We start from the raw sequence: 16,908 nt of genomic DNA on the forward strand, positions 1-16,908 counted from the left end.
TTTTGTTTGAATTTGCCATTTAAGAATAAGAATGAAAATCCAAAAAATGAAATTCACGCCAATCATATTTTTAAATAATACTATGAGAGATAATAAAAAATATATTAGACCTGAATGTAGCTCGTATAATCTTCGTTAAAGTTTGGCACCCTAATAATATTTAATAAATAATAAATACCTTTTATTTGGGATACAAATAACTTAAACACAATTATATTTCTATCACATTATTTTTTAATATTGTATGTCCTTTTTGGCAAATGCCTCCTCCAAATCTCGCCATTCCTGTCCGTATAATCTTTAATGTAAATTGCACTAAATTCTCTTCATATTTTTCGTTTTTTGTACCTGGGGGACCAGTTGTTTGCCCCCTTATTAAATCAAACTAAAAAATTCTTGGTACTGTTTCAACTGAATAATTTTTTGTCCCTTTCTATCAAACTGTATTAACGCTATCATGAATTGAGACGGATGACAACTTTGGTTAAAACCCGTGTTCACAGGCTGTATCTGCTATGAAAGTGAGCGGACGATTGGAATTGGTCGTTCGTGAAGGTGTAGGACGGGAACTTGTGTCACCAGAGAGCTCTGGTTACAACAGTTCCGCGTCTTCAGCTGCTGGTGAAAGGAGTCCGGCGTCGGCACCTCCAGTTGTGCCTTTAGCAGCTCCAGCGGTTTTGAGAAGACGGCTTGCCAGTGTCGCAGAAGAGGCAGCTGAGAGAGCGGACAGGTTTGTTTCTTTACATAATTATTATATTCTGTACTATTGTCTTTTGTGAAAATAGCTTTTACACATTAAGAAAAACACTTTTTGAACGGATTAAAGCTATGTATCCATGATTCTAAAAAAAAACCGACGTTTCGCGTGCTTTTCAGCGTGCGTGGTCACGGTATTATGTAAATAATTATAATTTTTTAATAATAATACAAAAAGTGTTTTTCTTAAGTATGTTCTGAAGATAATCTGTTTAAAGGAAGAACATATTCCTTCCTCAAAGGGTGGTAACGTTAAATGGCTGTATACGGGCGATGACTGCCCCTTTTAGGCTTCCCATAGGCCGTATCCACAAACTGGCTGCCTCTAAAAATGATTTCGTTCGATTGGTACAGTAGGGTGATCAGCCCTGAAATGATGTATGTATGAAATAGATTCACATCAGAGCCTGTCTATAAATAACTCTGTAAAAATTAAGATACATGTTAACAATAAATGAGCATTTAACATTCGCTCGAACGGTGAAGGAAAAACTCGTGAGGAAACCGGATTGCCTAAGACTCAAAAGATGTTGGCGTATGTTAGGCACAGAAAGCTCACCTACTTGTCTATTAGATTGACAAATGATCATGAAACTGATACAGAAACCTGAGGCGGAGACCTAAAAAGATTGTAGCGTAACTGCTTTATTTATTAATTTATTGATATTTTTGTAAATATTCATTAAAATTTCTACTTCTGTTTAATTAATATTTAAACAGGTTTTGTCACAATGTAAATTCCGCACACACATAGTGCACAGCCTGGCTTCGAACACACGACATCAGGGTTGCGTTTGCACGCTTGGCTATAAGGGGTATAATACTTTCAGACTTACATCTAACAGAATAAAAAGGAGGACGTGGGATAGCCTGGAATTCGATTGGAAAAACGATGACATCCACAATTTCGATGCACCATCGGATATAGAACCTGACTACGACTGCCCGAGCATACCAAATAACCCTCATACATATGAAAATAAAACTAATAAAATAAACAAAATAAAAACAGATTATGAACCAACTAAAGGTACACAATTAAATAGGACAATAATAAATTTGACTGAAAATGGAGGAACAACAGTTCTACATTGTAGTTACGATAACTCCTCAAATAAAGCCGCATATCAACCGAACAGAGACAATGATAAAAAGACAATAGTAGTGGAAGTTCATAATGTCCAAGCTCCAAGTGCCAAATCTCATTGTAATCACCCGGTGCCGCCTAAAATCGACATGATATCGGACACCACCAGCATATCCAGTTCAGCCACATTGTCCAGTGCCATTGTTGAGGAGATACAGAGGAGGAAATTGGTGAGCTATTTATGGTTTTTATTACCTACATTGAACGACAGTCCCTGACCACGATTGTAAAGCTTTAAAAGACGTATCGTAAGACATTATCTACAAGAATTTTAAAATGGAATTAGGGTTCATCGAGCTGAGGATTTGTTATTATGTAATCCTTAGTAAAAGGTTTAATGTAAAAAAAAGTTAGAACGAGAGCACTTAACAATACAAAGCCCATCCAGCTTTGCACGAATTATTGAGTTTGATTAGCTGTGTAATAAATAACCTTTGACGTAATATATAACACGGGTCCACATGAAATTTGACTTTGATTGCAAAGCATTAAATTTCGGTAGTTTAGGTCGTAATAAGACGGAAAAAAAATATATGGCATGAAAAACTTTGCTTTTGTGCTTAGAAGACTGATTGAACGAAATTTTTAAAAATGTCGGATTTTAATTTTTGATTGAAAATAAAACTATTGAAATAAAAATGTTTATTATTTTTATTAAGTTTTACTATCATTTAGCTTACCGAAAAGTGGAAAATAACTTAAAAGTGCACACTTTTACTTTTTCTTTTATGTTCATAGCTACTTTCTCTCAATAAACCCCAAATATATTCGCCCATCATGTTTTCATTGTATTGGCCTTGATAGCGTTGTTCATTGTTTATTATAACTATCACAAAAGCAAACTTTACACCGAAAAAAGGTATTTTCTTTTCGTTTTTGTGCATAACTAACTGGAAAATAATAGTATAAACTTTAGGACAAAGAACGAAATTTTTTTTGTAGAGTCGTGTAATTTATTTTATTTAAAATGTAATTTCTAGAAGAAACCGGTGGTGGAGAAAGAACCACCAAGCGTCCCGAAGAAAGTGAATATTCCAAAGATCGATGACGACAAGAAGAAACACCACAGTGCTCTAATGGACGAATTTAAGAAGGTTCATAGGAAAATGTTTGCCAACCAAGAGGATGAATGTGAAAAAGATGGTGAAAATTCGGTAAGTAAACCATTCCTTAACACAGTGATACAGTATAAATTGAGCTGGTAAGTCTTAGTACGTAACCGGGACCGTCTTGGAGCATTTTTTACTTTTGCTCTAAAATAATGCACATGTTACTAAGAGGACAATCGATCCAGGACAACGATACACATGCATGTGTTAAAATGACATGAGATCTAAAGAAGGCGCCGAAGATCCATGCAATCCTCACAGTAGCCCGAAATATCGCAACACACAACTTACAACTAATTGTATTTGAAAACATGGGTCCTCCAAGCATCCGCGAATCTACTCTGTAAATATATAATAGATAGGTTTGTAAAATGACTCGATGAAAGATCTTAATGGAGTTGCTAGACATTTACACCAAGTATTTTTCATCAGTTTTATTGTATATCTGACAAGGAAACGCGTAACTCTTAAGCATCTAGAAACAATTTGTTTCCGACTAGAAATACCTAGCCTGAAATATCGCAACACACAACTTACAACTAATTGTATTTGAAAACATGGGTCCTCCAAGCATCCGCGAATCTACTCTGTAAATATATAAATATATAATATATAGGTTTGTAAAATGACTCGATGAAAGATCTTAATGGAGTTGCTAGACATTTACACCAAGTATTTTTCATCAGTTTTATTGTATATCTGACAAGGAAAAGCGTAACTCCTAAGCATCTAGAAACAATTTGTTTCCGACTAGAAATACCTAGCCTGAAATATCGCAACACACAACTTACAACTAATTGTATTTGAAAACATGGGTCCTCCAAGCATCCGCGAATCTACTCTGTAAATATATAAATATATAATATATAGGTTTGTAAAAGACTCGATGAAAGATCTTAATGGAGTTGCTAGACATGTACACCAAGTATTTTTCATCAGTTTTATTGTATATTTGACAAGGAAAAGCGTAACTCCTAAGCATTTAGAAACAATTTGTTTCCGACTAGAAATACCTAGCCTGAAATATCGCAACACACAACTTACAACTAATTGTATTTGAAAACATGGGTCCTCCAAGCATCCGCGAATCTACTCTGTAAATATATAAATATATAATAGATAGGTTTGTAAAATGACTCGATGAAAGATCTTAATGGAGTTGCTAGACATTTACACCAAGTATTTTTCATCAGTTTTATTGTATATCTGACAAGGAAAAGCGTAACTCTCAAGCATCTAGAAACAATTTGTTTCCGACTAGAAATACCTAGCCTGAAATATCGCAACACACAACTTACAACTAATTGTATTTGAAAACATGGGTCCTCCAAGCATCCGCGAATCTACTCTGTAAATATATAAATATATAATAGATAGGTTTGTAAAATGACTCGATGAAAGATCTTAATGGAGTTGCTAGACATTTACACCAAGTATTTTTCATCAGTTTTATTGTATATCTGACAAGGAAACGCGTAACTCTTAAGCATCTAGAAACAATTTGTTTCCGACTAGAAATACCTAGCCTGAAATATCGCAACACACAACTTACAACTAATTGTATTTGAAAACATGGGTCCTCCAAGCATCCGCGAATCTACTCTGTAAATATATAATAGATAGGTTTGTAAAATGACTCGATGAAAGATCTTAATGGAGTTGCTAGACATTTACACCAAGTATTTTTCATCAGTTTTATTGTATATCTGACAAGGAAACGCGTAACTCTTAAGCATCTAGAAACAATTTGTTTCCGACTAGAAATACCTAGCCTGAAATATCGCAACACACAACTTACAACTAATTGTATTTGAAAACATGGGTCCTCCAAGCATCCGCGAATCTACTCTGTAAATATATAAATATATAATAGATAGGTTTGTAAAATGACTCGATGAAAGATCTTAATGGAGTTGCTAGACATTTACACCAAGTATTTTTCATCAGTTTCATTGTATATCTGACAAGGAAAAGCGTAACTCTTAAGCATCTAGAAACAATTTGTTTCCGACTAGAAATACATAGCCTGAAATATCGCAACACACAACTTACAACTAATTGTATTTGAAAACATGGGTCCTCCAAGCATCCGCGAATCTACTCTGTAAATATATAAATATATAATATATAGGTTTGTAAAAGACTCGATGAAAGATCTTAATGGAGTTGCTAGACATTTACACCAAGTATTTTTCATTAGTTTTATTGTATATCTGACAAGGAAAAGCGTAACTCCTAAGCATCTAGAAACAATTTGTTTCCGACTAGAAATACCTAGCCTGAAATATCGCAACACACAACTTACAACTAATTGTATTTGAAAACATGGGTCCTCCAAGCATCCGCGAATCTACTCTGTAAATATATAAATATATAATATATAGGTTTGTAAAAGACTCGATGAAAGATCTTAATGGAGTTGCTAGACATTTACACCAAGTATTTTTCATTAGTTTTATTGTATATCTGACAAGGAAAAGCGTAACTCCTAAGCATCTAGAAACAATTTGTTTCCGACTAGAAATACCTAGCCTGAAATATCGCAACACACAACTTACAACTAATTGTATTTGAAAACATGGGTCCTCCAAGCATCCGCGAATCTACTCTGTAAATATATAAATATATAATAGATAGGTTTGTAAAATGACTCGATGAATGATCTTAATGGAGTTGCTAGACATTTACACCAAGTATTTTTCATTAGTTTTATTGTATATCTGACAAGGAAAAGCGTAACTCCTAAGCATCTAGAAACAATTTGTTTCCGACTAGAAATACCTAGCCTGAAATATCGCAACACACAACTTACAACTAATTGTATTTGAAAACATGGGTCCTCCAAGCATCCGCGAATCTACTCTGTAAATATATAAATATATAATAGATAGGTTTGTAAAATGACTCGATGAAAGATCTTAATGGAGTTGCTAGACATTTACACCAAGTATTTTTCATCAGTTTTATTGTATATCTGACAAGGAAAAGCGTAACTCTCAAGCATCTAGAAACAATTTGTTTCCGACTAGAAATACCTAGCCTGAAATATCGCAACACACAACTTACAACTAATTGTATTTGAAAACATGGGTCCTCCAAGCATCCGCGAATCTACTCTGTAAATATATAAATATGTAATAGATAGGTTTGTAAAATGACTCGATGAAAGATCTTAATGGAGTTACTAGACATTTACACCAAGTATTTTTCATCAGTTTTATTGTATATTTGACAAGGAAAAGCGTAACTCTTAAGCATCTAGAAACAATTTGTTTCCGACTAGAAATACCTAGCCTGAAATATCGCAACACACAACTTACAACTAATTGTATTTGAAAACATGGGTCCTCCAAGCATCCGCGAATCTACTCTGTAAATATATAAATATATAATATATAGGTTTGTAAAATGACTCGATGAAAGATCTTAATGGAGTTGCTAGACATTTACACCAAGTATTTTTCATCAGTTTTATTGTATATCTGACAAGGAAAAGCGTAACTCTTAAGCATCTAGAAACAATTTGTTTCCGACTAGAAATACCTAGCCTGAAATATCGCAACACACAACTTACAACTAATTGTATTTGAAAACATGGGTCCTCCAAGCATCCGCGAATCTACTCTGTAAATATATAAATATATAATAGATAGGTTTGTAAATGACTCGATGAAAGATCTTAATGGAGTTGCTAGACATTTACACCAAGTATTTTTCATCAGTTTTATTGTATATCTGACAAGGAAACGCGTAACTCCTAAGCATCTAGAAACAATTTGTTTCCGACTAGAAATACATTTATTTTATCTAGTTTTTATGTAAACCTCCTGGGTTTAGTCAAGATGCCTTAACAGTAGTGTATGTAGAACTTTGTCGACACGAACTGTCATTTTGAATAAACCCCCAGGTCTGTTGTATTTTCCAGCGGTAAGAGGTAAAATAAATATCGCAAAAATAACCTAAATATGTTACTACAAAATGAGACCCATGAGTGACAAGTGTTTGCGTGTGCACTGCACTTTATACTCAAGGTAACTTTACATCTTATTTCATAATGCGATAAGATATTTCATCCAAGATTATGTATGTATGTGTGTGTGTGTGTGTGTGTGTCAGGCACAGAAGGTTGATCACATGCCTATTAGAAATGATCACGGAACAGATACAGAAAACTGAAGACCATACCGTAAAGGTATCTCAGTGGCGCTACAAACATTTTATGACGGTATCTCGGTCGGTAAAAGGTGGCGCTACAATAGTTTTAGGTCTGGGCCTCAGATGTGTCTGCTTTATGATTTGTCAATTAATTACGTATTGAATTGTAAATTACTTGGGTTTTGGAAGTCGTTTAAAAACTCGTGTTAAATTTTTTCAATTATTTTATTGAATTTCGACTTGATACAAAAGTCATTAAACCCTTATTTACAATGTGACTAAATAAATAACCGTGATAGTATTTAACTAAATATTTTTTGTCTTAAATAAACATTCTTCGCTTATCAAAGTTGACTGTGCGATGGGAAATAAGGAAGGATCTTTTATCTTAAAAGGGGTCTTAGTTGCTACTCTCTTCCTGTAAACGATTTAAAAAGTGTAAACATTGAACAATGTGTTTACTAAGAAAACTTCGTTCGAACCGCTGAAGGAACTAAAGATCTAAGAATTGTGTCATACATATAATTTAATAAACTTTGTATATTGTTAAGTTGTGAGTTTCCTAACAACGTAATGCACAATTTTTAAAAATAATTTTTTTAAAGATTCTCAAATAACAATCCTACGAAATCGAAGTAAATTTTTACGATACGCGCGCACACCGTCATAAAAAACTGACACCCTGAAGTCATAGGCCACATTTTAAAATAAAAAATTACCATTTCTTTAATCATGTAGAAATATTTTTTTTAAAGAAAGAAAAGAAAAGAAGTGTAACTCCAATAATATAACCTTCATATTCCGAAACTCTGATCTTCACTAAGGTATATCTCGGAGTTCTCTTGACTCCTCCTCTAACTACTACTTGTTCCCTATCCTTTGCGACTCTTCTCCAGTTGTAACCTAGCTAGTGGTTCAGGAGTGGCTTGCAAGTCCTTTGATATATTGTCTTGTCCTTTGCCTGGTTATCCATATCACAGGTTCTGACCTAGTTTGGAAACCAGTCTTCCAATACCAATATGTTATATGGGAGAAAATAAAAAAATAAACATATTATGATTTGTTGTTAGAGGGCGGTTGTCTGATCTTGCCGCAGTAACCAATCTTTTAGGCGTAGTGTTAGTCTGTGGTAAAACTTAATCAATTTTAATGAAATAATTATATTTTTTTATACGAAAACAAGTTTAGCCTATTCGTGTATACTAAGATAACAAACGAAGTAGTCTGTCTTACATAAGCAAGTGTATTGGAGCATTAAATAATGACGAATACTTTCTGTTACGTAAATAACTTGTTTAATTAATTTATAAATATTGATTTAGCACGTAAAATATATATGCATGCTAGGAGAAATATTACACATTTTACAAATTAATATGTTTTATTGACAAATATACAGTATTTACAACACTTTTGACCTACGAATAATGATAATAATAAATTGATAAATAGAAAATTAAAATACATTTAAAAACTTTGGTCACTTAACCGACCCTACGCCCCAAGAGTCTACTTCGAAGTGAACAAAAGTAGAGTCTTATATTAATGTAGGACTTATAAACAGTGGAGCATTAATAAGTAAGGAATAATACTAAAAACGAAAGTGTCGTTTGTGTCTTGGCAAGCGGGCAGGAGGCTCACCATTTGTTAAGTAGTGTCACCGCTTATGGGCACTCAAATTGCTAAAAGGTTCGCAAGTACGACGGCCGTGTCGGCCTTTTAAGAATTGGTGGTGGTGCATGGCAAAAGCTGCCTTAAGAAACGTTTAGTTGTGGAACGACGGACGTCGAGGTGATACGGATGGTATTTCGTAATCTGCCTTGACGTCCGATTATGAATCACAGACATGAAAATTGTTGTCAAAAATTATTTCCAACATTGTTTTGTACATTTATTAGATACCTTTTATCTATATTGAATGATATCGGAGAATGTGAAGTGTTTTCAGTGTTATCTTATCACCTGTCACGATATCAAAACTAGTCATTGGAAATAAAAATTAAAATGTATTGAACTCACTGATCGCCTCATAACGAAAAATTGCTACGATTATGGAAGGAACGAAACCCTATAAATCGTTTTCGACAGTTTTGTATCTACCCGCAAAATTATGTTTTCGCCGCGATGAAATGAGTATTTTAGCTACGTTATGACAATGTTTTTATAAATGTATTTGTTAGTTTATTTAGTAAACACAGTATTTAACCAAGTAATTATACAAATACAAGTAACGAAAGTAGTTGCTGCAGTTTTTATATTGATTAGATTATAATGTAAATTGTTCGTGCTAGTTAAATGTTGGTATTAACCCCTTTTTTATTTGATTTGAATATTTTATTTATATCGTAAGCAAGTTTTTTTGGAAATTACAATCTCTAAAATAGGCGTCCATGCGGCGGGTTGTCTCTCTCCCTAAAATATGGCGAGGGGGCCGATGGCTGGCCATGCTTCATACTCGTGAACGGGTGCTACTTGTGGTGACTGGTCGTATTTGAATTCGTGTATGCGGTGATGTTAGTTATTTTTGACTATGTATTTGCGTGTTGTTCCCACGAGAATGTAAGTGCGTGCTCCGATTTCACCATGCCTCCTGTTGATGTCATGTGGAACATGGTGTCATGGTTGCAGCTCCTTACGAACGTTGTGTAATACAAAAACAACTTGGCGATTAAAAAGAGTGGCGGCGTTTATTGCCAGTTCTTCTCTTCCGTTCTACGAGCTTGATTTGAGAACTGGCAGTAAATGTAAAATTAGAAGCATTTAATGTATATTTCTTTTTTATTGACGTTCATAAGTGTACATTGTGTTACCTATATAAATAAATGATTGTTGACCTTTGACTTTTAGGCTCTTGTCAATTATAATAGCCCGAATTTTTAAAGTCACCTCGTCCTACGCGCTTTATTTGAGAACAACGCTGGTACTCTTTCACTTTTAATATGGTAATAATTTGTAATCATTCTGTACGAAAACACATTGACATCGGAGTCGCTATCTTTATAGGGAGTTACGTTTATTTCGGCCGTAAAAATAAATTTAAAACATTTTTGCACTAAACTGACACTTGAATATATCTTTTGTGACATCATTGACTAATTAAAACATGAATAAGAATGCAATTCCCTACATACAATTTCGATCTCTATTTACGCTCTATTTACTCCTACTATGTACTAAAGAAATATTATCTAAAAGAAAATATAGGTACTTCACACTGACGATTCCAATTTTCAAATCATTTCGACAACATTTGCTTGATTCGATTCATTTTAACGCCTAAAACGCTCTACTTTTAATCGGGCCAGCCGTAAATAAATTAAATAATTTCTGTAACAATTTTAATTAAACCGATTCGCAATTGTAAAGATTAACAATTCTATCGCAAATCTTCTATTGCAACACTGCTTATTTGTGGTAAACATCAAGGTGTTTCAAGAAATAAGGTTAGGATGAGTTTTTGAGAGTTACATATATAATAGATAACTATTGCAGATAATCACAGATTATATTGCCGTGCGATTTTCGAATCTCCATGGCTTACACTAACAGATAATGACATATCAGGGTTTGCTGTCAGCGCATATCGCAAGCAATTTCTCACCTATTTTCGTTCAAATGGAAATAAAAAAGCGGCGTATAAAAGATCTAATTCTAGGCATGGCGGGAAACAATTATATATATATTATACTAACCATATCATAGATATTCACAGATTATATTGCCGTTAGATTTTCAAATCTCATAACTTATACTTACAGATTATGTAATGTCAACGTTTACTGCACGTTCTATAAACAACTTCCCGCCTATTTTCGTTCAAATGGAAAAAGAAAAGCATTGTATTTAAGATCTAAATCTAGACAAGGCGGGAAGCAGTTTTTATATTATTTAAATTTCATTTTTATATATATTCACAGACTATCTTGCCCTTCGATATTCAAATCTCAATTTCCCGCCTAATTTCGTTCAAATACAAATGGAAAAGCATCAAAGTATATATATGGCGGGATTCAATTGTTTTATGATATATAATCATAATAAATTTAGTGATTATTTTTTTCAACTGGATTTTCGTTAATAAGAATAGGTATATATCAACTTCAAAACCCAATGGCAAATTTCGAGCTGGCATTTTTTAGACAATTGTAATTAAAGTAAATTATTTATGGTATTAAATTTGTATAGCTGTAATAAATCATCGATTTTCTGGGTTGTAAAACCTTTACAGTACAGTGATTTTGTATGATTATGCCGCGCACTGATAACGACGCAAGCCACTCAGTCACCTCACGGCATCCGATGCGCGCCAACGAATCGTAGAGCAGTTTTCCTCCACCGGAAAATCATAAATGACCTTCACGCAATACAAATGTTAAGTGTATGTGTCTATGTGTAAAGTGCAAATATGAAGAAGAGCCACAAATCTTTACCAATGTTCAGTATACAGTGTTATGAAGTAAGTAAGGAATGTTTCTCAAGTTTAAGGAATGAAAATAATGTAAAAAGAGATTACATGTTAATTAGAAATTCAAACATGTTAAGGAATGTATTGATAATACACTATCGGTCAAGTTTAATATTGTGTATGATAAAAAATATAAATAAAATAAAAACAAATCAGTCAATCAACCCTTCCGAGTCAGGACCTCAGATCTGTATCACTGTTTTATGGACATTTGTCATAGGCAAGTATCAGCTTTCTGTGCCTGAAACGATGTCGACTTTTTGGGTCTCAGGCAAACCGATAGAAAGAAAGTCCATTGGTGCACGGCCGGGGTTCGAATCTACGACCTCAGGGATAAGAGTCGCACGCTGATACTACTGGGTCAACACTGCTCTGCAGTACTATAGTGTTTAACATTTGCGATATTTTGGTTATGCGGGTCACCAAGGCTTTATGTACGAAAGATTAATAAGACAGCTGTCAGAGTCGTTAATTAACAATTACATTTATTAACCACTTTAATCAAGGCTTCCGTTCAATCAAAAAAGGTTATTTACTTGCTTAAACGTTACATATTTTTTTTAAATATTATGTAATGAAAATCAATTTTAATTTTGTCGCGGTAAAATTGTAATATTGAATTTGCATTACTGCGTCATTTACACAGTTTCCTTCACATCGGTTGATATTTTATATGGTAACTGGAAGAGTCACCTTCATAGACACTTAGCTTAAAGCATTTTAAGTATAACTTAGTAAGATATTTGGTATATTTCCTCAGGAAGAGACTAAAACCTTGGTTAGTACCTTAGTAGTAATGGATCGTACAAATTGCATGATTCATTTATATATTTTCATCACAGCGTAAACACATTACAACAGGGACTAAACTTGAAATTCATCTGTTTAAAAGTGTTCTTAACATGTTCTGATGAGCTACAGAGCAGTGTTGGCCTAATAGCATCAGCGTGCGACCCTGATTCCTGAGGTCGTAGGTTGGATCCCTGGCTGTGCACTAAATCACTTTCGCTTAGGGCATTTAACATTCGTTCGAAGAGTGAAGGAAAACATCGTGAGGAAACCTTAAACCCATAAAGTCGACGGCGTGTGTCAAGCACCAAGCTGATAACCTGCTTGCCTATTACATCATGAAACAGATAAGAAGTCTCGAGGCAGTCGTAAAAAGAGGAGTATCGCCACAGATTTTTTTATTTTATATTTAATATGTTCTTTATAGTTTATAAATGAAATAAGGTTCTTTCCTCTTGCTATACACAATCGTAAAATAATGCCTAAATACACACATCACATACTTCTATAATATCAGAGAGTTTTTAGATTATATATTGTAACATGGCAATCAATAATTTTGTTTTTTTTTTATCTTAAGGCAACTAGAAATCAAATAGGTTCTATTCTATTGTCTTACAGAATCGTAAAATAATTTGAATTTTACGAACACATCCAGAGATTACAGAGTCCGTAATGTCCCATTCAAAGGAAAGGTATACCTACTATATTATGAGGGAATTCATAGATTATAAATTAAGACATTTGCTTGCTCCATATGTAAACGAATAATTATTTATTATAGTACGTATTTTCTTCACATATTACCTTGTATTACGTCATGGAATAATGAGTGAAACAAAAAGTTAGACATTACACCGAGGTGCGCATTACTTGACGTCATCTTCCTGTTTGATCTTGGATTTGAAAATTGCCTTTTAAAGGTCAAAAACCAAACTGCAGTAAAAAGCAATTTTGTGCTGTTTTTGTTTGTTGTTCAGTGGTTTTTCTGTAATACTTACGCTTAAAGAAGTGTGTTCAGTTTGTAAAGAAACAGTTTTTTTTGTATAACAGATGACAAACGTAGGCTCACCTGATGATAAGTGATACCGCCGCCCATTGACACCGGAGAGATTCTCTTTAAGAATTGGCACGCTCTTTTCTTCAAGGATCCTATGTCAAATTGATTCGGAAATACTTGGTTCGGAATAGTGGTGTTGCAGGGTAAAAAAATGCCTTAAAAAACGCTTAGTTGTGGAACGATGAACGTCAAGGTGATACGGGTAGATCTTCGTATTTTACCTCGACGTCAGATGATGAAACTAAGCTGCAAGTATTAATCCGAACAACTACTCTGAATACTGCATGGTAAATGCGGTAGAAGATACAGATATGTTCTCGTTTGAAGAATTCTCAGAGTCATAGACACGACGGGAAAGTAGATAATTGTCGTATTTTTTAAATTATTGTATTAGTCCTGTTCTGTGGTTTAGTTATAGTGGATAAGATAGTAAACTTTATTGAAGTAACATATTGTAACATTTCGCGACGCGTAGCCCGCCATTCGCGAACTAGTAAAATTTATTAAATGTATCTTGTTTTTATTTTGGAAAAAAATGTGAGAAAAAAAGTCCCTGGACACTATGGTAGTAGTGTAATAAATTAAAAAAATAATGTTTTTTTTAAGAATGGTGATGTCTATAGAGGCATTAAATCGTAAAATATATGTGGTGACGTAAGAGCCTATTTTTTCAGGGTCTCAAGGCACTGACATCGGCAATATGTAGGTTTTATTTTTTGCTTTTGCTTTGTTTATTATTCAATATTAATTGCCGATAATTTTCATATATTTAATAAGTATATAACAAGCGGATACAATATATGGATTTTTCTGAGCAGATTTCACTCACTGTCATTGACGAAGTGTTTAACGTAAACTTATTAGTTCCAAAACGGATTATTTGGTCTGATAACAATTAATAAGAATAAAAAACAATCCTGTAAATTTACTATATTGATAAAAGTGCGTTATCGCATTAAAAAACTATTTAAGACTGAAATTACATTCTGTCGTATCTTTTTATCAAATTGTTTTTACGCTGTGTTAAAAAGAGATAAATGTAAAACACTAAACCGTGCAATTGGACTAATTTGTTACTACATATAAACCATTGTGTTGTACATATAAAACAATATTATGCAGTCGTTATATATATGATACTTATATTTGTATATAGAGACTGCTTAACGGATGGAATACAAAAATACATCTCAGCAATCAGTTCGTAAATGTGAGGGCAAGGCAAACATGCTTAGTTTTTCGCAGAAAGGGAATGAACTCTGCGATATTGAAACAGGTTTTACTTTATCTTTTTACGAACGAATTCATGGACGAAGTTAAAGGCTTTTAACCATTAGGTTGAATACAAATTGGAATTTCATTTTTAGGGACATTGGTAGAGCGAGCTACAAACTCAAAACTATAATTTCATATATGTACTTCATGTGAGCATTATGGAATATACAAAACACGATCAGGTTTACTTGAATCGACTACACAAATGCACAATTACAAGAATTTCATACAAATCGCAGAAACATGTGTTTACAAACATGGACGACTGGTGCGACGCCATCTTGTCTAAGCGTTTTGGCGGGATCTCGAAATTAAGAATGTTTAGTATAGTTCGATAGTCATTTATAAAATATATAAATGGTTTTAAAAATCAATTAGCCCGTTATTGTTTTGTGTTGTAAAGTAACCTATGAAATGAACTGTACACCAGATGCCAAAGTATAGGTACCTACTATGGCCGTATCGAATATTACGAGCAGTGAAGATGAAAAGTAGGTTTTTACACTAAAAAACCTTAAAGATGTCGTGAAAGCGTAACAAAGAGAACTTTCATATTAAAAAAACTTTTATTCTTTACTTTTATCATATTTTTAATTTATTTTATTTTAAACTTAGCTCTTAACTGACTCCCAACATGGATTCGAGCACCAAGAAGTAGTGTGAAGTATTTATTGAGCTTCTTGACTAGCATAATGCCAGTTGTGGATAGTGGAGTTAAAAAACGTACAAGCCAGACAGTTCAAAATCCAAAAATGTCTACCAATGTCCTAAATCAACAAGAATTAATAACCAATAAACAAAGCGAATACGTATTGCAATAAAGTGAGGAAATGCTGCCAGCGTTAAAGGTACACTGCCACAGGGACCAAACCTTTTAAATTTTCTGTTTATTAGAATTAAATTATTTTTCTTATTACTATGTAGGTTAAGAAAATTGTAAATACTATATGTATGTTATGATTCATAGTATACATTATGTTTTTATTAGGAAAAACTAGCTAAAAGGACCTTCTTAAGTTCTCATCTCAAAGATTGCACTCATTTTATGTAAACTGGTTCACAGATTCAAATATAAACAGTCACACTGCTAACAAGTAAATAATAAAAACAAAGCATTTAATAATAAAAAAATTAAAAAACTGTACTTAAAAATTATAAAACTTAAAACAAAATCAAAACCTCGCCGTCTTATATTTACTGTAATTACATAACAATGAAAAATACTCCTACAAATGATTTCGCAGTCTATGGCAGGAAGTAAAAAAAAATAACGATTTTGACAATGACAGTAAAAAGTAAATAATAATGAAATGACTTTATTACTAAATTTAAAGTACACTTCCCTACAGTAGTATAATACTAATTATAGTTATCTATCATATGTATTATATATATATATATATATAATACATCTATCTATCTATGCTTGTCCTTCGACTGAAATTTTTCCAAACTTCGCGTTATTTAGCGGTTCGAATCCACAATGGATTTTTTTACTCCTTTATACCGTATAACGTCTTCCCATCTTATCTGCCTGCCTCTTTCGTTTATCATTACGAATGTTACTATTCTCTGATATGCTCCGTCCATTTCCACTTTAGTTTTCGGCTTTTAAATTTTGTTTTATTTTAATATCCCTTAATCTTTCCTTTTTAATCCTGTTTGACTTCTTTCCATACTATTTTTACATTTCTAAACGATTTCCCAGTTGTAATTTGCCTTAGTAAATAGTACTATATCTTAATACTTTATATATGTTAGTCAAGTTATTATATCACTTAATTAAGACCTAGTCCACAGGTACTAAGAAACATTCCAACCCATTCGCAATCCACTTAAAGTCGTCATTGACAGTTCCTAATCAAATTATGCAAATCCTAATCATATTACATGTATATATATTTTAATAATTACAGTAAACTTACATAATATTCCTTGGAGTCATTGCAATAATAATAAAATGACTCGCGAAACAAACTTTTCAGGGCCTCAGATTTCAGTATCAGATTCATGATCATTTGTCAATCTAATAGGCAAGCATCAGCCTCAGCTTGTGCTTGACACGCGGTTGACATTTTGGGTCTAAGGCAAGCCGGTTTCGTCGCGATGTTTTTCTGCAATATTAGTATTATAAAAATACTGTCCCTGGATT

General features: G+C 33.3%; 1 protein-coding gene across 3 annotated transcripts in view; it reads left to right on the forward strand.

Moving 5' to 3' along the window:
• Positions 1–16,908, forward strand: part of LOC123715200 — a 60,104-nt gene that overhangs the window by 38,683 nt on the left and 4,513 nt on the right. For 2 of the 3 annotated variants that reach the window (XM_045670113.1, XM_045670115.1), the window contains exons 7-9: positions 504–730; positions 1,587–2,073; positions 2,884–3,057. In XM_045670113.1, coding sequence (XP_045526069.1) covers positions 504–730; positions 1,587–2,073; positions 2,884–3,057 — 888 coding nt within the window. The remainder of the gene's footprint in view (positions 1–503; positions 731–1,586; positions 2,074–2,883; positions 3,058–16,908) is intronic. The other variant, XM_045670114.1, reaches the window with a different exon arrangement.

This window comes from Pieris brassicae, chromosome 10 (assembly GCF_905147105.1).
Source record: "Pieris brassicae chromosome 10, ilPieBrab1.1, whole genome shotgun sequence".
NCBI classification, from domain to species: domain Eukaryota; kingdom Metazoa; phylum Arthropoda; class Insecta; order Lepidoptera; family Pieridae; genus Pieris; species Pieris brassicae.